This window comes from Cyprinus carpio, chromosome A21 (genome assembly GCF_018340385.1).
Source record: "Cyprinus carpio isolate SPL01 chromosome A21, ASM1834038v1, whole genome shotgun sequence".
Lineage (NCBI taxonomy): Eukaryota > Metazoa > Chordata > Actinopteri > Cypriniformes > Cyprinidae > Cyprinus > Cyprinus carpio.
Window position 1 is genome coordinate 15,331,504 of NC_056592.1, and position 23,649 is coordinate 15,355,152.

General features: G+C 33.6%; 3 protein-coding genes across 3 annotated transcripts; 1 reads left to right on the forward strand and 2 right to left on the reverse strand.

The window, feature by feature from the left end:
- Positions 1 to 784: 784 nt before the first annotated feature.
- LOC109067773 (calcitonin gene-related peptide-receptor component protein) lies at positions 785 to 7,562 on the reverse strand. Its single transcript, XM_042711037.1, has 6 exons — positions 7,377 to 7,562; positions 3,337 to 3,373; positions 3,027 to 3,155; positions 2,849 to 2,922; positions 2,445 to 2,502; positions 785 to 1,172 (listed from the first exon to the last, which is right to left on the reverse strand). Exons 1-6 carry the CDS (start codon positions 7,382 to 7,384, stop codon positions 1,035 to 1,037), a joined length of 444 nt encoding a protein of 147 aa, XP_042566971.1. The 5' UTR covers positions 7,385 to 7,562; the 3' UTR covers positions 785 to 1,034.
- Positions 7,563 to 8,401: 839 nt separating this feature from the next.
- Positions 8,402 to 16,103, forward strand: asl (argininosuccinate lyase). The gene is made up of 17 exons (XM_042711039.1): positions 8,402 to 8,480; positions 8,574 to 8,636; positions 8,812 to 9,006; positions 10,654 to 10,737; positions 10,878 to 10,934; positions 11,020 to 11,117; positions 11,206 to 11,283; positions 11,437 to 11,509; positions 12,037 to 12,094; positions 12,249 to 12,311; positions 12,692 to 12,806; positions 14,001 to 14,085; positions 14,976 to 15,035; positions 15,121 to 15,204; positions 15,448 to 15,528; positions 15,620 to 15,726; positions 15,824 to 16,103. Exons 2-17 carry the CDS (start codon positions 8,622 to 8,624, stop codon positions 15,972 to 15,974), a joined length of 1,404 nt encoding a protein of 467 aa, XP_042566973.1. The 5' UTR covers positions 8,402 to 8,480; positions 8,574 to 8,621; the 3' UTR covers positions 15,975 to 16,103.
- Positions 16,104 to 16,527: 424 nt separating this feature from the next.
- ca4c (carbonic anhydrase IV c) lies at positions 16,528 to 23,388 on the reverse strand. Its single transcript, XM_042711494.1, has 8 exons — positions 23,242 to 23,388; positions 19,941 to 19,988; positions 19,629 to 19,793; positions 18,868 to 19,013; positions 18,674 to 18,754; positions 17,914 to 17,980; positions 17,636 to 17,796; positions 16,528 to 17,433 (listed from the first exon to the last, which is right to left on the reverse strand). The coding sequence occupies exons 1-8, from the start codon at positions 23,294 to 23,296 to the stop codon at positions 17,239 to 17,241; spliced, it is 918 nt and encodes a 305-aa protein (XP_042567428.1). The 5' UTR covers positions 23,297 to 23,388; the 3' UTR covers positions 16,528 to 17,238.
- Between the last annotated feature and the right edge of the window lie 261 nt (positions 23,389 to 23,649).

Here is a 23,649-nt window from a genome sequence, read left to right on the forward strand (position 1 = left end):
AACGAGAGTCTTACACCGCGAGCACATTTCTCGCGAATCTTCAGTGCGAACGTGAGAAATGTCAAACCATTTCGATACCAGCGAAAAGCTATAAATTAGAGAGCAGAGGTCTTAAATTCATACCAGATACAACAGCGCTGAAGAGGAACTCTCAAATTTCATTGGCTACAGCAAACGTCTATCGCCAATCAGATGGTTTTCATTGGTTTTCTCTTTAAGACATGGGATTGCTGTCATAAATCAAACTCGTGTTGAATATATAACCAGTCTCTATTGTCCTCAGAAGAACTGTCAATGAGAATACATTTGTAATCAATATAATCATCAATATGTTTTGAGATTTAAATATAAAATAAAGAATAACCTGCGATTTCAATGTTGCACAGTTTTCTGAATGGCTGGAATGAGAAAAGCTTCTTTAAGTGACATTAATTCACATTTCTGCTTTATAGATAAAGGTCTCGGTAAACTTTTAGTTGTTACAAGAGTTTAATCTTGCAGTCACGCACTGACTTATATTCACAGTTGGGTCAGAGAGAGTTTGTAAATGATAAATGGCCACAATTAACACTAAACGACCAGGTTTGCCTTGCTCAGTCTCTCTCAAACAAAACCTTAAAATGATCACTGATTATACAGCATAATTATGTGCCAAATTAAATACAGGAAGGATGCCAGAGAGGAAGTGAGACTGTCTTGACTCCAGAAGATGATATCTCCCCACCCCCCAAAAAAAATCAAAGCAACTCCTACAATTAGGTTTAAAAAGCAGACATCATCATATGTGGTATTTCTTTATCTTTTGCTTGTACAATATATACATCAGGAACAATACATACATGTTTTCTTAGACATCACTTTTTATTAGCAAAAATTAGCACTAGCACTGTCAACAAATCTGAAGAAAGTTTCTTTTGTGTTTGAAAATGAAAACACACACACACACACACATCTCTCTCTCTCTCTCTCTCTCTCTCTCTCTCTCTCTCTCTCTATATATATACACATGTATAATTGAGTTTGCAGGGGTGATGTTACTGGTCTGTCTCCATCTCAGGATCAGCCGATGCATTGGCTTCTTTCTGAGGGTCACCAGGCAGGACGTCCTTAACTTTCTGTATAAGTTTATCAATCTGTTCTTCTGTCAGTCTTTCTTCGCTCTCCTCTACCATCTGTAAGGTTAGGTCATATATAGGTTATACACCTATCATCCAGCGCTGGCCATTCAAAAACTATCCTATCTCCCATCAATCCCTTCCACTAACTTATTACAGGTACGCAGATAAAGCCTGGGGCTTTAGGGTACAAAACTCATGCTTCATTTTTACTTGTATTAACACAGCAATAATATTCTTAATATTATATAAAATATTGCCCTGTCAAGTATAAATTGTTTATCTGAAAATATTTTTACATTTACTACTTAAGTTTCACTGTTTGTTACATATTCTTGTATGCTTATGCTTAATGTTCCTTCAAGTCTAATTTCTAAACAACAATCTGAATATGCCATTTGCTTATTATGGTGGATTTTTATTATCATTCAAATTTAACATTGAAAGCTGCTGTAGGCCAAACTAGAACTAGACTACTGCTAAATATCCATACATTTACCAGGCTCTCAGATTGCATAACGATATTATAAGTATATTTATGCTGAGAACATTTAAAAAATAATAATAATTAAACTGACTGGCACGATGGCACCATTACAAACAAGTTTGCAGATTGAAGAAATTACTGACAGGAGTATTGAGGAGATTCCAAAAAAAAAAAAAAATAAGGAGGATAAAACCTATAATGAGATCAATGGTTGAAGAATATAAGTGTAAGGTGCAAGTGAGATCTGGAACTTCTTGACTCAAGAGATTTCTTTGAGAAAGAGAAGATTTTCGACAACATTATACACTACTGTTCAAAATTTCTTCATGTTTTTTAAATTAGTCTCTTATGCTCCACCAAGACTGCATTTATTTGATCAAAAATGCATTCAAAAAATAATATTGTGATATAATAATTTTAAATAACCATTTTCTATTGTAATATTTTTCAAAATGTAATTAATTCCTGTAATGGCAAAGCTGAATTTTCAGGATCATTACTCCAGTCTTCAGAATATCCTTCAGAAATCAGTCTAATATGCTGATTTGTTATTCAAGAAACAATATCATCAATGCTGAAAACAGTTTGTGCTGCTTTATGTTTTTTGTGATACATTTTTTCAAGATTCTTTGTTAAATCTTTCAGATTTCTTTGTAAGATACAGTAAATTAAAAGTAAATGTCTTTACTGTCACTTTTTATCAATTTAATGCATCTTTGCTGGGAAAAACACATACTGACCCCAAACTCTTGAATGTACATTCCTAGTACTCTCTGAGAAATGGGCAAAGATGTAAAGAAGAAGACAGGGTTTTAAAAAAAAAGGTATGAACAGCATCTCACCAGCTGGATCTCAACAGCAGTCTGAGGTCTGTGGTTAAGCAGCTGCAACTTCTCGGCTCTTTAAACAGGTAAAAAAAAAAAAAGGGAACCAGCAGTATATTAACTTTTGTCACAGTTTACAGACAGGTGCAGTAATACTAGACTCACTGCCAGCTGTAAAACAGCAACTCAGATGTGCACTGTAGTCCCAAACATCACATGACAAATTTTCATAATGATACATCTCAAACTTAGATTTACAAAGTAGTTGTAATACACTGTATTTAGCGTGACACAGTCAGTGCTTGTCACACTGTTACAGACATATAAATAATCCTACCCATGCCTTTTTCATAAAAAAAAAAACAATTCATTTCAAAAAAAAAAATAAAAAAAAAAAAAAAAGAATGTTTTCTGTAACTCACTTAGTGAGCTTGTGAGGCAGCATAGCAGTGAGGAACTCCTTCACAGTGTCTGGATTCTGATGAGCACACGGCGTCTAGAAGATCAAAAACAAAACAAACACACACAGACACAACAAAAAAAAATATCATCACTATATACGAGATGCGTCAAATCACATAAAAAAAATGCAACACAAACATGATTTAATAGATATTCCAAATCACACAAAAAAAAATCAAAAACACACACCTCATAAAACATGGTGCTGAGATTATTCTTAACCATCTCCTTTCTTTTTTCTTCCATCACCTCACTCAACTCATAGAACTTATGTCAACAAATTACATACCTACATTCAAAAATAAAATTAACAAATTAACAATTAAACTAAAAACACAACACTTTACTTGAGATGTACAACATGCATTTCTGATAACACACATATAGAATTGTATAACACACAAATTGATCCAAAATGAATCTAAAAAGGTTTAAAATGCATACTGACCTCATAATTGCTTAGCATAGCGGCATTGGCTTCCCTTCTACAAAACAAAAGGTTTACATTAGGATTAAATCATGTTAAATTGCCTAAAATGGTGTTTTAACAGCAGCTTTAATAGCCTTTTGGAGCATTGCAACAAGCACAATTGCATTTTGTGCATTTGGAATTTTTGTGTATGTGTGTGTGAGCAAAGGGAAGCTCCAATTCAAGAAGGGCTGAAACAATTAGTCAAAATTATTGAGAACGTAGAAAATAAAAAATTGTAGACAAATCTTTTTGTTGTCGAGTAGTCGTTTGATCTCATATGACCTAATGTAAGAGCCTGCAATAATGCTGTTTGACAGTAATTCAGCCCTCCTGGATGCAATTTAAGAGAAGACACAGCCTTTCAGAGGAAACATGAACAGTGTTGCCAAGTCCACGGTTTTCCCACAGAATTGGGTTACTTTAACACTGTTGCCGCGGGTTGCTCTTCATGTCAGCGGGTTGAAGCAACCCCAATAACGTAATATTTAGCCCCTGAAATGCAAATTTTACTGGAGAAAAAAAGTGTATTTTACCCCCGGAACACGATTTTTACTGGGGACCCCCCCTCGAAACACGATTGGGCTAGTTTTGAGTAGCAATTGGGTGGGTTTTGTTGCGAAAACCTGAAAACCCTGAACATGAAGCTATTGAGCAGCGTTTGGATGAATATGTAAATATTAGGGCTGGGACGATAAATCGATGCAGAATCGATTCGTGGATCAATTCTTAGATTTTCACTATGCAACGCGATTCCTCTGGAATCGATTCTGAGCTTAGATTTTAAAAGCAGATGGCGCTCTAATCTAGTTTTTATCCACACACACAAATGCTCATGAAGAAGAGGGCTAAAGAGCGCTAGTGCATTCGGCAATCATGTAATTTCACCTCAGCTTAGAATGCTTTTATGACGCAAGATTAATGTAAACACTGCCCACTGTGAACACCTTTGTAATCCGCTTCAACTTTTTCGAATTTTATGAATTATTATTTTAGGTTCAAGTGTGTGTAAGGATTTGGAAACAAGCAGAGTACGGTTGTTTCTAAAGCATGGAGTGCCATCTGATGTTCAAAACTATGCTCAGAATCGATTCAAGAAAGAATCGCGATGCATTCTGAAAATCTCAGAATCAATGCCGAATCATTTCTCGATTCGCGATGCATCGTTTATTTTCCCAGCCCTACTAAATATATGCTGCATGCTTTCCTCTCAATAACAAAAACTGACCGCAGTGTGAAAGCAGCAGCGATGTGGATGCTACACAAATTCTACATTTCGGTACTCCAGTAAAGTCCACGTCACGTTTATTTATATAACTTAGTACTTAATGCAATAGGTAGCCTTAAATACAGTATTAAACATGAAAAACCAGAGCCAGTGTCGCTTTCAGTTAGAATTACAACTTGATTTTCTGTTATAAAGCGGCTCTCCAGTGTGGAGCTAGCTAACAAAATCTTTTTATTTGTGGTAAAATAATATTTTATTAAAGTTATAGTTTGGTTTGCAGAGATCAAAGCTTGATCTAGCTCTGTTTTGATTATCATTACACCATAACCCAATACAATATATAAAATGTAGTTAATTAAATAATAAAAAAGATAATTCATCACTTACCTTTATTTTGTTTCTTATCCATATGACTTACAAAAGGAAATGTTAGGCAGAATGATGTCATTCAGTTACTTTTTCATGTAGCTAATTAAATGGTGAATAAGAGACTTTCTCTGTCATCTCATTTTATGTGCCAAATATATTTATTTGTATAAATTAATTGCATAATTGTAATTACATAATATGACTTTCAAAACCTGAAGTGATTACCTTTATTTATTTGTTAGAATATATATATATATATATATATATATATATATATATATATATATATATATAAATCAATCAATAATTATAGGCCAATTATATATAATCAATAATGTAGCTAAGATATTTGAAAAGCTGATTTTTAGGCAATTGTCTAAGTATGAATAATCACTTTTATCCCTCTTTATCTCCAATAATCAGATTTAGACCTCATCACTCGACAACAACAGCCCTTACATTATTTACCAATGATCTGTTTTTTCAGCACAAATAATAACAGGTCTACTGGTGCAAACTTTATTGACCTCACTAAGGCATTTGACATGGTCAATCATTATATTCTTCTTGACAAACTATATGCTTGGTCCTTTCCAAATCAGCTGTTCTCTGGTTTAATTCATATCTGCATTACAGATGTCAAAGCGTTGTCTTTTAATGATGTTCTCTCCCAGACTAGAATTATTGAAACAGGTGTCCCTCAGGTTCTTCCTTAGGGCCTCTTTTATTTTCCATTTTTATTAATGATCTTCCACCATTTATGCTCAGACTGTCAGATTCATCTATATGCAGATGACACAGTTGTGTATACATCCAGCTATGATATATCTAAGATTCAAACCTCACTTCAATTTGATTTTAATCTTATTCAAACATGGTTTTCTTCTAATTTACTTCTGCTGAATAAAAACAAGTCTTATAGCATGCTTTTTTGCAACTAATCTGCACTCCATAAGCAAAATAATTCTCTTCATCAAAATTTGTGATGGTACACCTCTAAAGAAAAGGAGTTTAAATATCTAGGCCTTTGGCTCGACTCCCAACTTACCTTTAGAACTCATATAGATTCTATTGTAAAAAACATAAATTGTAGTTTAAGAATTATACCGCTCAATTAATTGTTTACAAAACAGATTAGATTAAAAAATTATTACTCAACTATTATTGCCCATAATTGATTATGCGGATGTTGTTTTATCAGAACACAGCTGATCTCAATCTTAAACCTTTGAATGTGATTTATAATAGTATATGCGATTTGTTCTGAGGTGTCCATTTAAAAACATCACTGCCAAATGTATCAGTCATTGAATCTTCTTTCACTAAATTCTAGACGGCAGTTTCACTGGTTGCAGTTTGTTTTAAAATGCATTTTTTTCAAACTATCCATCTTATTGAAACAATATTTGATTCCATACCAAAACATCTTATAGCCTAAGAGACACGGACTATCTATTCTTTTCTGTACCAAAGATATCCAAGGAAAATGGGAGGAGAGCATTTTAAATAAAAGCCCCTTCTGATTGGAATGCTTTACCTAGGTCTTTTAGATCAATTTCCTCCTTCCAGTTTAATATTCTCTTCTTAATCATTTGCATACCAGTTGCAACTGTTTCCCTAATGTTTGACATGAATATATTTGTCTATATGAATGACTCCTAATTGTTTGTTTAATTTCTAATGGTTGAATTGGAGACGAAATGGGTGGTTTTGATGTGTGGAGAGCTTTTGTTTGTTTTGTTAGTATGTAGGCTATGTATGTATGTGAAGTATGTTTTGTTTTTGTTTTGTTTTTTTGAGGTCCCCTCGAAAACGAGATGTTACATCTCAAGGGGTTTTTCCTTTTCACAATAAATTTGACAAATATATAACTAAATATTTTAAGTAATTGCAAAGGCTGAATAATCAATAAATATCTACTGATTAATCAGTGAAATAATCGATGATTAGTCGATTAATAAATTATCAAAATAATCATCTGTTGTAGCCCTAAACTCAAGGCACTATTGTTACGATATTAAAAATAATAAAAAAAACAATTATTGATTTACATGTCAATAAATTGTGTTCAGAAAATTCAAACTGTGAAGCAACTGGGCTGTTTTGGTGGACACCATTTAACGAGGAGAGTTTAACCTTATCGCTGGTGGTCAAACTTTTGTCATTAATCTTTAAACCCAAATGATCTCTCATCAATTGTTAGTGAAAATAAATTTTATCTGAGTTTGATGGCTCCAATGCATTCGAAGCGTCCACCGTCATCTATCTTAACCACGTGAGCTACATATCGTCGTCATTTCAGTATAAACTTGGAAACCAGTTCTAATAAAAACGCCATATACTGGGTATTTTCAACAAAATATTATTTATTATACGGTTTAAGTTTTATTTTAGGCGAATAAAATAAAATAAAATTGCTTACACTTCCATCCCGCTTTGCCTGGTTGGTTCTAACTAACAACGATCCGTGAGAAAACGAGGCTGTCTGTTAAACTTTCCAACACAGTTGTCCTGTTCAAATTTGTTTGTAGGGTTAAATATTCCTGTAACTATTGCTGGTTAAAAATATTTTCTATAGTGGAAATTTTAATAAAGATCTGACTATAACGTTTCCCCGTGCAACAAAACGAAACAATACAAAAAACCAAAATTAAAAACAAAAAAAAAAAAAAGAAATGAAACTGTAAGAAACACTATGGAAGTGAAAAAATCACAAATATTGATGAAATGTTATTGAAAAAGATTATATTTATATAAAATATAATATGATATATTTATATAAGATTATAGTTATATAAAACTAATATTATGAAAAAACCTATAATTGTGCTTGAAAATAATCAAGAGAATATATAATAAAACGACAATTATAAAAGTTATAAACCCAAATATGGATAGAAGAGAGAAATAGATTCATGAACAGATGCAAGAGCAAAAATACAAATCTGCAAACATTTCAATAGTAATAACGCAAAAAAATAAATAAATAAATAAATAAAAAATAAAAAAAATCACATAAGTTTGTAATTATTGTCTGCAAGTTGCCCAATCAGAGCTGCTGCAGGTTACATGTATTACTTTCAGTGGTGTTAACCATTGGTGATAACCTCCTATTTTCCCCTGAATACACTGTTGATTTGATGTATTTGCACAGGTATTTTACAAAAATATAACCCGAAAATAAATAAGACATAAAAATTAGATAACATATTTAAGTACATGAAGTATAGCTAGATTCATTCATTTTTGTGTAACTTCTCGGTTTAAGGACATAGCGCCATCCAGCATTCAAAACTGTAACTGCAAAGTGTATTCTCTCTTTAGGGAGGCGGTTCTTTAGGCTTCGATACAGTAAATGTGATTTGTTCTCTAAAATTAATGACAGCTCCCGAAAAATGGCGCTTTAGATTTTGGTTGGTTCGCGAGCACCTAATTAGCATTTTATGGGCGGGGCTTTCGCGTTCCCAAAATAAACGAGGAAGAAATGCAGGTCGGTCACAATCTATTGAATGAACAGCTTCTTACGGTAATTCATTTTCATGAATCGGTGAAAACATACGGCACTGATTTTGTCCTTTAATTGTATGACATTTCCTTTTTCTGTTTTAATGAGCTTTAGTTTTCGGTTTGCTCATCGCACGCATAAACACTGCTTGAGACTGTTACAATGGCAAGTTCAGAGGTAAAGATAGCTCATCTTTATAAAGTCAGTCTGATTTAGTGTGTTTTGTTATTTTTATTTGTGTGTGTTAAACATGTAAATAAACTATGTGTGTGTCAAGGGCTTTCCAAACCTGTCAGAAACAACGAGCGATGATTCACCGTAATGTTTATGTTTATTATTTTGTGTTAAACAGGGAAATAAACTATGGGGTGGTCGCTTTGTGGGAAACGCCGACCCTATATTGGAAAAGTTCAACGCGTCCATCTCGTACGACCAACGCATGTGGGAAGCTGATATTAAAGGGAGTAAAGCATATGTCAAAGCTTTACAGAAAGCAGGTCTGGTCACGCAAAACGAGATGGAACAGATTCTTACAGGACTTGACAAGGTGATTATATTATTTTCCACATTACTTGACTCGTAAACCCGTCCAAGTTATATGTGTGTTCTTTTACAGTGTCATCTTTCTCATTAAATTTCATTTGTTTACCCTTGAACTATGATGCTGCTTTGTAAATATTCACCAGGATACTGTTCCATAGTCCATTCCTCCTTTAACACCAAAGCTTAATACATCACAGACAAAAATATGCCATGACACATACAAAACCACCCTGAAGCTTGACTATCCAAAACACAACTCAAACTGTGAAGATACTGCCATTCAACATGGCATTCTGTCAACATATACAACTGGCCAATTAGATGAGACTGGGGCTAGTTGTCACATTTTGAATATTTCACTTCCACACTTATTAAGAAAAGAGATTCACCAAACATTGACCATGGAAACAAGGTCAGCAGAAATGTAAATGTCCAAAAAAAAAAAAAACACAAAAACAAAAAAAACATTAAAATGAATTTAAAAAAAAAAAAAAAAAAAACAAAAAACAACAAAAAAACTTATCCCAGTAAAAAAATACAATCTATATTTGAAATTGACACTTTCAACTTTAATTAAAAAATTAATAAAAAATACGCAACAGCTATTAAAAAATATGACGATTTTGGAATTTTAGTTTGGAGTATAAAATTAACAAAATTTATTCAATATTGTGTTATTCTTTGTAATTATTCTAATAATTAAACTTTTAAGACAGTATTTGAAACCAACAAACATCTGCTAGAGAAAACACTAATTTGTGTAATTGGACTATTAATATAAAACCTTTATACTTTAAACCTTTATATAGTTACTGTAGTGTTATTTTAGAATCACTGAGATAATATTGTGAGTGCAGTTCATGTGGCAGGCAGACTAAACCAGGGAGCAGACACGCTGTCCAGGGGCAATGTAGCTCAAGGAGGATGGAGACTACATCCCCAAATGGTTCAAAGATCTGGTCTGTCTTCAAGAAGGCAAAGGTGGACCTCTTTGCATCAGAAGACAACTTAGACAACTCAGAAGACTGGTCTAAGTGTCTTGGGTCTCATTATTAGCTCATGGTTACAGGAGCCCTCAGTATGGGCACTCCGGGGCTGGGCTCACAGAGCATCTTCATTCTGCACTTGCTTATAGCACGGTGCGACTGGGTCCCCATAACGTAACGGGACAAAGTATTCGAAAGGGAATGCTCCAGTTATTTCCATAACCTCGGTTCCCTGAGTTAAGGTAACAGTGTTGTGTAGGCTGCCGTGCTATAAAGCCGCACTTGAATTGATGACTGTTGCTTCAGTCAAAATTTTCTGACAAAATGGCACTCAGAGCTGACTTATATAGCAGTCAGCACAACCCCTTTTGGCGGGTTGAAGCATCATTGGTTCGTGTAGCTACGTGATCAAATTAGACTTCAGTTTTAGAGTAAACAGGAGTTTCCCTTATCTCAGGGAACTGAGGTTATGTAAGTAACCAGAGTGTTTTTATTTAATTTAAGTTTATTTTATATAAGATTTTTATGGTTTTAGTTTTAGTTAACTATAATAACGGTGATATCCAAAAATATATCCATAATAAATATTACGAAAAGACCAAACACAAATTCAAAATCAATTGTCACAAATTATGAATAACTGAGGTATTTAAAATATCTTTAAAGTTTTTGATGAATGGTCCAAAGGCGAGTTCAAGATCAAACCAGGAGACGAGGATATTCACACAGCCAATGAACGCAGACTGAAGGTCAAAAGAAAACACTGAATTATTTATTGAATAAGAAGATATTTTATCAGTTGACCATGTGGTGTACCTCATAATTCTGAATAATGAAAATAATATTACAGGAACCAAAATTCAGTCAATGTTCATGTCTTCTTTTAAAGGAATTTATTGGAGATCCAGCTGGAAAGCTTCACACAGGCAGGAGCAGAAATGATCAGGTTTAAATTGAATTAAATTTAATTTGTCACATGATATTTACAGGCATACAGCCTTTTGACTGAACTCTTTCCATTTGTTGGATAGGTTGCAACAGATACGCGGCTCTGGCTACGGGACACTATTAACACTCTGAAAGAACTAGCTTTGCAGCTCATCAGCACTATGGTGGAAAGAGCTGCAGTGTAAGAACACTCACTATGCTCACATGATCTTACTAATGTACAATTACCAAACACACACATCCCAAATTAATTTCCTTTGTCTATTCAGAGAGATTGAAATCCTGTGCCCTGGATACACTCACATGCAGAGGGCCCAGCCAATCAGATGGAGTCACTGGATTCTCAGGTGCATTTTAGTAGAATTCTGTCTTAATTATATTTAACGCGAGGCGAGGCAACAGTAAAGTGTTACAAGTGTTAAGTGTTGTGATCTTGTATATATGGACTTGTTGATACATACGTCTGGTCATAACTAATTAGTGTTCATGGTTTCTCGCAGTCATGCAGTGGCACTAAGCAGAGATGTTGAACGGCTGGAGGACATCAGGAAACATGTTAATGTGATGCCATTATAATATTTTGAAATATTATTACAGTTTAAAGTAACTATTTTATATTTGAATTAATTTTGAATTATTAATCAGAAATTGAAAACATTAAAATTCAATATTATTACAGTTTAAAGTAACTATTTTATATTTGAATATATTTTAAAATGCAATTTATTCCTGTGATGGCAAAGTTGAATTTTCATATAGTTTCATATAATCCTTCAGAAATCATTGTAGGGTGCTGATTTGGTGCTCAAGAAACATTTCTTATTATTTTCAATGTTGAAAACACTACTGCAATTGTAGCTGTGATATATTTTTTCTTGATTATTTAATAATATAACGTTCAAAAGAACAGCATTTGAAATACAAATCTTTGGTAATTTCTCATTATAGATGCCTTTACTTCCCTTTTTTAATGCATCCTGACTAAATAATAGTGTTAAGTTTACAGAAAAAGTCTTACTGACTATAAAAATGTTTGAACAGTAGCGCACACACTTTTATTATTGAGATACATTGATGTATAATATACATATTTATTGCCTTGCAGTGGAGCCATTGCTGGGAATCCCTTCGACATTGACAGAGAACTTCTGCGCCAAGGTTGATGTCATTTGTTTTTCTGTATAAGAAATGATTTGTGAAGTGTGTTCCTATGATATGTTCCTGTATAATAACAGTTCAAACATACAAGCCAAACAATTCATCTATTCACAATTTATTTATTTCACCTGATTTAGTTTTTTTCACTCCCCAGAACTAAATTTTGATAGTATCAGCATTAACAGCATGGATGCTACCGGACAGAGAGATTTCGTTGGTATGTATAATCATGCTGCAAACTTTACACGTCATCAGTATCCCAGTAATTAAAGGGATGATTCATACAAAATTCATGACAATTCTGTCATCATTTACTCACCCTCAATTTGTTCCAAACCTGTATGACTTTCATTCTTCTTTGGAACACAAAAGAAGATCATTCGAAAAATGTCACAGTGCGTTTTTTTGGCCCATTAAATGAAAGTCAGTGGTCACCAGAACTGTTTGGTTACCAACATTCTTCAAAATATCTTCATTTATATTCCACAGAAATAAAGAAAGTCATAGAGATTTAGAACAACATGAGGGAGAGTAAATGATCACAGAGTTTTCATATCAATTTGAATAGTGTACCTAACAAAAATTGCATATGAACAGCTGAATTTCTCTTCTGGGCATCAATGTGTCTCACACACCTTAGCAAGATGGCAGAGGATCTGATTTTATACAGTACAAAGGAGTTCTCCTTCATCACTCTGACTGATGCATACAGGTGAGGACAACACATGATTTATAATGGGAAGTCAATCTTGAAAAAATCACAAAAATGTTCTGTTACTGTGCATGTGCCCTTGACATATAAAAGCTGTAGGTCTGCCCTGGGTCATGTTCCAATTCCATTCCTGTCACTGCTCTATGTGTTAATAAATGCAAAAAGCACTAAAATAAAATTAATCAAAGAATCCTCAAAAAATTTAATGATTTCCACAAAAATATTAACCTGCACAGCTGTTTTCTTCATTGATAATGATCAGAAATGTTTCTTGAACAGCAAATCAGCACATTAGAATGATTTCTGTAGGACCATGAGACACTGAAGACTGGAGTAATGGCTGCTAAAAATTCAGCTCTGCCACCACAGGAATAAAATACATTTTTAAATATATTAACATAGAAAACAGTTATTTTAAGTTTTAATAATATTTCACAATACTACTGTTTTACTGTATTTTTAATCACATAAATGAAGCCTTGGTGAACATAAGAGTGTTTCGAAATCACACTCATGTTCATACGTCATAATGTCAAAGCAGACAGAAATCATTCATTTGAAACCCTTGGGTTAACAGTATTTTTCCTTACATTACTATCATGTTCTGCATTATTTTCGCCCCACCTGTCACATATGCACATTTCCATCATGAAACTGTAGGAGCTGCTGACTTGAGCTTTAGGCAGAGTTGCAAATTAATAAATTTAAATGACTTTTATGGTACAGTTGGCCAGAAATGTCAGTGAGTACACAAGTACCTGCTCACGTCATCACACATTCTCCATTGTTAGAGCAAATAAATTTTCTTCTCATACTATAATTCTTTATGGCCTGTGAAATGTTCGGCCCTGTTAACATTAACTGATTTATCTTTATTAACCACAAACTGATTGCTGCACAACCGGTACACTGACCTTACTTAAATATAATTGTTCACTCAGAAATAATTATTGCCTATTTATTAACAACATTATCATGTTCAGACATATTTATTAACAACATTATCATGTTCAGAAAAGTTGACTCTCTGCCATGGAGTGCAGAATTCAGTGTGTTGTCTTAGTTGGTGGATGATACTCAACACAGTGGCCTAGGGATAAATATACTTTGAACACAAGCTGGCTGATGTGTACTGAGGGATACGATCCGTTTCTGCTTTGTATGTGTGCTTTGTGTTTATTTTTGTGAGAACAGCACTGGGAGCAGTTTAATGCCTCAGAAGAAGAATGCAGACAGCCTGGAGCTCATCCGCAGCAAAGCAGGACGAGTGTTTGGCAGAGTAAGATACAGCACTAATGAAGCCAACCCGAGACACCAATACTAGTCTTATGATTAAGATCAGTATATGGGAAATTTAATAATAAGTAGGGGTGTCAGTTTAGTTGCTATTCATTTAGGTATGCACAATATAATGGTACCTTTTCAGTTATTGAATAATGGATGTTTAATAGTGCATGTTTTATTCTCCTCTTTTTAAATTTAGATTACCTTCAGTCATCCAAATCTCACTTAAAGTTAATATTTGAAAACATTAATAATTTAATAATGCTGTTAAATATCACTTTTAGCAAATCCAAAGTAATTATTAATTTTTCAGTCCATGCTTAATGTTATTATACCTAAATTTATTTTCAAAACTAATTTTTTTTAAATATTTTATTTTTAATTTATTTAGACAAAATTTTATAATATTTTAATATAGACTATTTATCGGTTATCAGCAATAACATTTAAACAATTATCAGCAAATATTTGATATAATAACAATATTGAAAATACTATAATAGCAAAAATAATTATTTAATAAAATTAATATAAATTAACACAGTTAATAGACAAAATAGTAAAATATTTTAATATCACCCATTTATTAGTTATTGGACATAACATAAAAAGATTTTTTGGCTTATTGGCCAGAATTTTCATATCATATCAGTATTTTAAATATTATGTTTAAATAAAAGTAGCATACTTAACAGACATATAGTGTAATATTAAAATATCGCCATAACATGAAATTAATTGTTGGCTTATTGACCAGAATTTTCATATCAGTGCATACTTAGCTTAATTATAAGAAAATAATATTTAAAATAATAGTAATATTATAATATAAAAATACAAATATTTTATATACTTTTATCTAATTTAAATTTCATTGTAATACAGTGTGCAGGGTTTCTGATGACTCTCAAGGGCTTACCCAGCACATACAACAAAGACCTTCAGGTATGTCCATGACAGCCAAAATATGAAAAAATATGATATTTTATATTATTTTAAAACATTTTCTAAATATGTTTTGTCACTGCAGGAGGATAAGGAGGCCATGTTTGACACATACGATACAGTACATGCTGTGCTGCAGGTGGCAACAGGAGTCATTTCAACTCTAAAGGTGAGAGACGGGTTAGAACACAACGTTGTTTTGTCATGAACGATGGCAATAAAAACAAAACTGTTACTTCAGTTAAATAGTAAGTAGGTGAAATGCTGAATGAGATGAAGAAGTGTTTGAGTATGTCGTAATCCATTTTCAGTCTAGAATGTGAGCAGTGTAAAGAATTGTTGTTGTTTCATTTCCCTTTTTATTCATTGCTGAGCAGTAGATCTTAGGCACGTGTACTTTTCCATTCCTCAGGTCAACCAACCAGCGATGGAGAGGGCCCTCAGCCCAGATATGCTGGCCACTGATCTTGCCTACCTTCTGGTCAGAAAGGGAGTAAGTCCATCAATCCATCAATTTACAGTTTTATGATTCCCCATGTCAGTAGAGCTGAATGAAATCTGACATATAAACACATATATCAAAGATGCCTTTCAGAGAGGCCCACAGCTGTGCTGGGAAAGCTGTTTATATCGCTGAATCTAAGAACATCCATCTGTCCAAACTCACTGTAGAGGACCTTCAAACTGTCAGGTCAGCAGTCACATTAAAACTAAAAGGACATCTAACAGTATCTGAAATGTTTTTATTTAGATTTTTTTTATTTATTTGTTTTTTTCTTTATCTCCAGCCCTTTGTTTGACAAGGATGTTTCTTCAGTGTGGGACTACAACAGAAGCGTCGAACAGTACAGCGCCCCCGGTGGCACGGCTAGGAGTAGCGTCACAGCTCAGATCGAGCACTTCAGAACCTGGTTACAGGCACAGAAACAGAAACCATAGTACCATTTTGGTCCCACTTTATATTAAGTGGCCTTAACTACTATGTACTTACATTTTAATTAATCATTTGGTACAATGTACTTATTGTGTACATACATGTTTTTTACATTGTACTTATATTTAAAAAAATATCTGCATGTAATTACATCTGTAATTAATTTCTGTAATTACATTTATAATTACACTGTTGACCCATCCCTTACACCTTAACCCACCCTTAAACCTACCCATACCATCAAACCTGTCCCTAACCTTACCCATATTCCACCTCAATAGCAGCAAAAGTGTTTTGCAATACAGTATGAACACAATAAGTACATTGTACTTATTTTTTGATGCAAGTACATAGTGGTTAAGGCCACTTAATATAAAGTGGGACCCTCATTTCTACAAGGGTCAGTAGTAGGTACTCTTTTATAGATGAATTTGGCATGTTATGCCTGCATGTTACATATAAACTTCCATTGGTTCAAAATGAAAAATAATCTTTAAATGACAAACAATATTTACAATGAAATATAATTGCAAATAAATGAAGAATTTGTGTAATGACTTCATTTGAATTTTTATTAACATCTTTGGAAACATTATGTACAACTTACACCTCACATGCCCTGCACAATTTGTTTTACATGTTTGTATCAATTTTAATCATCAAACCATAGCCATATGATACATTCAATTACAGGCGAATCATAAGAACATCAAACATTAAACAACAGTAAAAATTGGCATTTGCAGGCCTGGTAAATCATGAAAATGTACTAAAATGTCATAAGTAATGGAAAAGTCAATGAAATGTACATAGTGAGATCGTCGTAGTTTGGAGGATCAGAAAGCTTCAAATGAGCCACATTCAAATCTCAAGCTATTTTGTATTTTTGAAGACTTTTTTATATACAAGTATAATTATTGGTACATATAAATAGAAGTCATTCCCAGCAATATATCTACAATTTTAAAATACTTTAAATACAGTAATCATGAACAACCAAAAAAGTAATGGAAAACAGATAGGAATCCTGAAATAACCAAAGCCAGATAAAGCTGCCACAACTGAAGAAAAATATCCCAAGACATGAAAAGAGGCACCAGTGAGACAGCTGACAAGAAATCTCTTCTCCATTGTCAGGTTTCACCGCTTTAGCACAGAGATCCATCCCAGTACCTTCAGTTCAGTGCTCAGAAGATTGATTAGCTATACTTTGTTTCTGGAAGCTCGATACAGAACATCCTGTGTTAAAAGAGACGTGTTCTCTACCATTCAGTGAAAACGCCTTTGTTGTCCAAAAACACAAAAGAGGCACAGTAACAGGGTGATTAGATTGGGCAGGACACACAGACTGTGAGCTGGCACTGATGTGTACACAACTCTTCCATTCAGATTCTGCACAGGACGGAATATTCCAGTCATTGGTTTTTCTGTTCCGAATAACAGCTGTTTATCCACTGACATCAGCTAAACCAAGAAAAGAAAGATGGTCAAAAGGATCAGTGTGCATGAATTAAAACCTGCCTTTTCATAATAATATGCACTACAGTTACACTAAAGGGTTTCACTAATAGAAATCACAAGTATTTTCATGGTTTATTAATCATAGTACATTATCCATGATCTCAGTCTGGTTTATGCATAAAAGTAAGAAAAAGTCTCACTGTACCTGATTTTTGCTTATGGGCAGAGTCTTTTTGAAAACCGTCCACACAACGGCCTGGTCACAGCCTGGTGTGGTCAATGAACCCAAGTACCGATAGTAGCTCAGTTTACTGGCTTCAGGGATGATGTCAGTCAGTCTAAAATTTTCAATTTCACTGCTGTTCCCTTTGATCACATTGGGTAATGTGGAACCACAATGCAGAATGCAAAACATGTTGAATAGATAAACTAATCAAAAATAAGCAACTCAGTTCCCCAAAAATAATTTCGATAATGACTCACCTTCATATCGCACTTTTCCTAAAGCCTCTATGACTCTGTCCAACTGTTTGTTTTGCCCAGAAGTCACCTAAAAGGGGGATGGCAGAAGTCAGGTATTAATATAGACATCAAGTTATTATCAACTTGGTTCATAAAAGGGATATTTTACCTAAAATGGCTTCAGTATGAATAAGGACTGGGGCTGTCAAAACCAAAATGATGAAAAAGTAATATAAGATGTCATAAAAGTAGTCCACATGACTCCTGCACTATATATACTATATATTACATTGTATGAGGTTGATCTGCAAATTATTCAGTATAAATCTTTACATCTCCACTGCAAAATCTTGTGATGTTTGATTTGTGAATGTTTTTTTGTTTGTTTGTTTTTTTTGTTTTTTGTTTTTGAGCTTGAAAGTACTGGTCCTCATTCACTTTTATTATATGGAAATATTGAAATTCACAGAAAATTTTATAATTTTAATGTAATAATGTTAGTCATTTGGATTTGGAATGATAAAATAAACCTTAACTCAATTAGATAAAATAGTTTGGCTAATTGTGGCAACTATAAGAGTTTGTGTTAATTAAAATAAAAATTAATAAAAAACAGTTAGTTTTAAAAAAAAAAAAAAAAAAAAAAAAAAAAAAAAAAAAAAAAACAAAAAAAAAAAAAAAAAAAAAAAAAAAAAAATACAAAATATCAACAAAAAAACATCAAAAAAAAAACAAAGACATCACTCCCACAAAAAGACATGAAAAACAACTAAAAAAATACAATATCTTCCCTCAACACCATATACCAATCTAAAACCACACCCAAGCTGCCATACTTTTCTTTAATGTGAACAATATGTAGCTGGGGGACAAAATGCATCATTAAAACACATCATAATGTAACTTGAAGAAAAGAATAGTTTTTTTTTAGCTTTTTATTGTCCATAAATGTTTGATAATGACATGGACTCTCACCTCCATGGGATATCGCTCCCCGTCCACAGAGTGCTCTGAGCCCTGGCCGCCGTTCTCTCCCCAGTGCAGGTGGAACTGGACGGCCTTGTATGTAGCTGGCAGACCCCCTCCACGGAGACGCACAAATGGAGGGAGGGTGAAGTGAGCTGGGAAGAAACATGGAGCTTGTAATTATACTGAAGTGTTACAATTACAAGATTTAAAAGGTAACAGAATTCGAAGTACAGCGGGTAAACTCAACTGAATTAAACTGAATGGAATTTTTTTACACTTAAGGTAAAGGGATAGTTTATCCAAAATTGAAAATTCTGTCATTACTCAACCTCATGTCATTACAAACCCATAAGACTTTTGTTGATCTTTGAAATGATTTTGAATGAATCCTGCAAGAATGAAAGTCCTTTGAAAAGTCCATTCCACCAAAACATTCACAATTCATAAAGTTCATGAAGTCACTGCAAAAGTAATTGAGCCTTCTGAAAAGACACATTTGATTTACTGTATATGATGAACAGATGTAGTTTAGGCTTTTATTTATATATAAATATTGATCAGTGCTCATACATAGAGGTCATAAATTATGGTAAACAGAAGCTCCATTGGACTTGCTTGATACGTGAGGTTTGATCATTGATTACTTTTATGATCTCTTCTACTTTTTGATGCTTTAAAGTTTTGGTTGATTGGACTTTCGGTGGATAGACAAAAACAGAATGTACATTTTTAGATGAACTTTGCTTTTAAATTTCAGTTCAATCTACCTGAATGTCCATGATTTTCCACACTGATATTGAAAACTTTCTCATGGCCATCAAAGATAAAACTGGTCAGTTTTGGATCATGCTTGACTTTGCGTGTGACGATATTGATAGGCGATTGTCTCTGACCTCCACAATTAGGAAAATGACTCTTCCACTCTGAAGGTCCTGGATGACACAATTGGAAAGCACATTTCGCTCAGCATAAACATTCAACTATGAGAAACTGTGAACAAGGACTTTGCTTTGGAGATGATGACTATGCAAAATCCTTAAAGGCTGAGTCCAGGTACAAACTTGTGTGTATGTTCTCACCTCTACATGTGTCATGACAGGAAAACTGACTCTGGTAGCACCACTCACCTGGAACAGAGAGAACAACCTGACGCAACTGGTTCCACGGACTACTACTGGAATGTATTTAGATCTGTGACTTGAAGCCAAGGTTCAGAGCGGTCTTAAGAACCAGTTATGATGGTGGTCATTAACTAACAAATTTGTTATATAAAGCCATGCTTTGATTCACAAAGTTTTTCCTGATAATCGGTGAGCCATCTAACCGAGTACCCCTCCTGATCACCAGGTTTGATTGAGTGCAGAACATGTGCTTGAATGCAAGGGCACCTTAAGTGTTTTCACATTACCCACCGTCCACCTGTGCACTTTCATCCCCTTCAGCTTAGTTTGCACAAAAAGGAAAATTCATCATTTACTCACTCTCACATTGTTCCAGAACTGTATGACTTTCTTTGGACACCAAGTGAAAGGGGACCATGACTTGGTATTTCTTTATAACCCCATTGAAAAGTCGATGAAGTCCACAAATAAAGGAAAGTCATTACTGTTGTTGTCTTTTGCAAAGAAATATTGACTCTTTTTACTTCAAAATCTATCTCTTTAAGAGGATTTTAATCTTGGCATTAGTTTTTGTTTGTTTCTTTGTTTCCAAGAGAACTGTTATGCAAATAAAATTCAACTATTGCATGTAGAATGTGATGCTGGATGTTAAGCACGAGAATGACTTTAGATATCGCAACAGAAACAAAAAAGAAAAGTTGCACTGATGCTGATATTATGGACACGTGCATATACCTGTATTACATCTGCATCTGTCTTGTAACTACAAAGCATGTGAAAGATGACGGTGAACTTTAAAAAGGTCAGACAATATAAACGATACAAAGTCAACATCAACTAAAGAATAAACTCACTAAACCAAGAAACACAAGATTAAATGCTATACAAACTAGATTAACTAATGACAGAGGAAAATAACTGACTGTCAGAGCAAATGTGCTGCAAAACATTGCAACTCAAACTTTCCATGTGCAAGTATCATATTGAAGTCTCTCATTCCCAAAAAAATCGATTTGATCTGCACGGTACAGTTTACCTAAACATTATACCTAAAAATACAAAATGCACAAAATTGGTCCCTACCCAAAACACATGCATAGTACAGATTACATCTCCCTCTGCTTTTTGGACCATAATTGCCTTCCCATTAACTTCCCCCACTTTTCAAATCATTCTGACACCTCTGGTTTTGCAGTTTCAAAACATACAGGGCAAGGCACAGAGAAATGAACTAGAACTGGATTCCACTCAAAGGACAAAGGAGCAGGAGAATGAGAGGCTGTGATTCGACTAAAATTCTACCAGATAGCTCATAGAAGTGTTTATGCATAGGTATTATGCAATCACAAATAAACAGCTTTCGGTCAGTGGACCGGACTTTCATGCCACCATAATTAGGCTATGTGCAATAAGATCTGTATGGATCTACAAATGGCTATAAGGCTTTGTTTTAAAAATAAGTTATTTTATTAATAGTGTTATGATGTGTAACTTTATACAATGGAGCCCAATGTTCATACAATCTTTTCTCGATTTACTAAATTAATAAATTAACCTTGACTCTGTTGTTTATGGGTCATTAATTGATAAGCTACATGTCACAATTCAAAAGTATGCAATTATTTGGCTCTATTAATGTATTAAGATACACTTAGTGCAGCGTCATTCCTGCGCACACACACTCCACTTCTTATCTACGTCATATCCACGTCATCTCCACTGCTAACTCTCCCGCTCACCGCACCAACACTCCGCCAACCAATACTAACCATTGAATATAAACTGAACACCTAACTCCTTATACAATAAACAATTAGCAGCTCCCTGTGATCAACTTCACCGTCTTCTTTCACTTTTGCTGCTACAACTGTGTATTTGCTAATGGTAAAAAAAAGAAAAAAGAAGTCTGTTCGCCTGATAGAATCAACAATGTCGAAGGGATGAAAGTTATTTTAGCGACGTAGCTACAGGTACGAATCACAACATAAAATGCGCTCCGACTCCTTACTGACATACAGTTGTGCTTTTACCTGGGGATTCGATATTTGAACTCGAAACCTTGATCGAAAATAATAGGCAAACTATTGTATACTACTGCACCATAGCCTAGGATAATATCATATCTTTTGATAGCCTACAGATTTTTAATTTTATTATGATTTATTTTCCTTTCTAGCAAATCTTTACAGAATCATTAAAACCGAATAAAAGGGTGAGAAAATAGAACTCTAAGTTTTAATTATTTATTTTATTATTAAGTTTTTGCGTTTATTTGCCAACTATACCTAACGACATACATATAAAACATTTTTCGCAATATAAAAACTCAAAAAAAGCATTTAGTCAATTCATACAAAACAGTGTTACCAGGCTATGAATAAAACAGTGAAATATAAAAGCATTATACTGAAAATTATGTGGATCATTTACCTATAATAATATAATAACTTAATATAAATAAATAATGGTTCAAAAAAAAATAAATTAAAAAATACAATAAACAAAAAAAAAATACACATCATAAAAAACAAATATAAACAACTAACAAATATATGCATTTTATTTTTTATTTTTACTATTATTAGTTGTAAAATATATTATTAATTTATACAACAAAACTATGTTATAAATAGGCTATGAATGTACGTTATCATACAGTATTAACAGCTCACGATAAAGTAGCTAGAAACGTTCCGTTTCATTCAGTGTGATGGAGACTGTTATGTAAACCCAGTAACGGCTGAACGATTCACTGATTCAAACCACTTCATGAGCTCATAAAAAAAAAAAAAAAACAAATATCTATACACAAAAAATTTCAAACATTTAAATTTGGCGCCGTGTTCACTGCGTGGACATAAAATGTATATTATGTGCAAATATGGGTGCACATACAATTTTACTGTCTAGATTTTAAACTTGTATTACATTTTTATATTTATATTTTTTGGAGCTCTAATGTATAACCTATTATATTTCAAATAATAATACTATGGAATAATTATATGGAATATATTTTAAGTAATTATATATTTTTGTGCAAAACAAACAAGAATTTAAGTTAGTATTTTGTAATTTCAAAATTTAGCCTATTTTGTTTTGCTTAGAGCAGTCATTTATTCAAACTGACACACACACACAGACACACACATACACAGCCAGACAGACAAATAAATAACAAAACACCAACCAACCAGAAAAAAAAGAATATATATAGATAGATAGATAAATAGATAAATAGATAGATCTTCTACCTTACCTGAGCAGAGCTCTAAAACCAACAGAACAGATGAGATTGAGAGAATGGACTTCATGTCTACAATAACAATACAAATCTTACTGCCTTGTGTGGCAGGAACCAATTTTATAGAGTACTAGAGGAAAGAAAGGAGGGGAGAGGGGGAGAGAGAGTTTTACAGGTAAGAGTTAAAATGACAGGTGTAGGGCAGCAAACTAGGGCATTTGAGGCCATTGATGAGGACATTTAGCTCTCACAATACAACCTACGGCAAGTTGAACCTAGTTATGGCATAATTACCTTACCTCCTCAAAAATCATTTTGATTTCACAAACCCACAGTGGAAACCACTAGAGCGTAGGGCTAGAGCGCAAAACAAAACCTGTTTATTATTCCTCTTGTAGGGCATGTAGTTTTAAGCACACTGTA

What these genes read in the sequence shown, in the direction of transcription:
- LOC109067773 (XM_042711037.1), bottom strand. An exon ending in TGGAATATCTATTAAATCAT is followed by an intron (nt 2,923 to 3,026) that starts GTTTGTGTTGCA and finishes TTGATCTTCTAG; the next exon opens with ACGCCGTGTGCTCATCAGAA. An exon ending in CTGCCTCACAAGCTCACTAA is followed by an intron (nt 2,503 to 2,848) that starts GTGAGTTACAGA and finishes ACCTGTTTAAAG; the next exon opens with AGCCGAGAAGTTGCAGCTGC.
- ca4c (XM_042711494.1), bottom strand. Translation starts at nt 23,296, where the DNA reads ATGAAGTCCATTCTCTCAATCTCATCTGTTCTGTTGGTTTTAGAGCTC. An exon ending in GGAAAATCATGGACATTCAG is followed by an intron (nt 19,014 to 19,628) that starts GTAGATTGAACT and finishes GTTTCTTCCCAG; the next exon opens with CTCACTTCACCCTCCCTCCA. An exon ending in TGCCCATAAGCAAAAATCAG is followed by an intron (nt 17,434 to 17,635) that starts GTACAGTGAGAC and finishes TTCTTGGTTTAG; the next exon opens with CTGATGTCAGTGGATAAACA.
- asl (XM_042711039.1), top strand. An exon ending in TGGAGTCACTGGATTCTCAG is followed by an intron (nt 11,284 to 11,436) that starts GTGCATTTTAGT and finishes GGTTTCTCGCAG; the next exon opens with TCATGCAGTGGCACTAAGCA. An exon ending in CGGACAGAGAGATTTCGTTG is followed by an intron (nt 12,312 to 12,691) that starts GTATGTATAATC and finishes GCATATGAACAG; the next exon opens with CTGAATTTCTCTTCTGGGCA.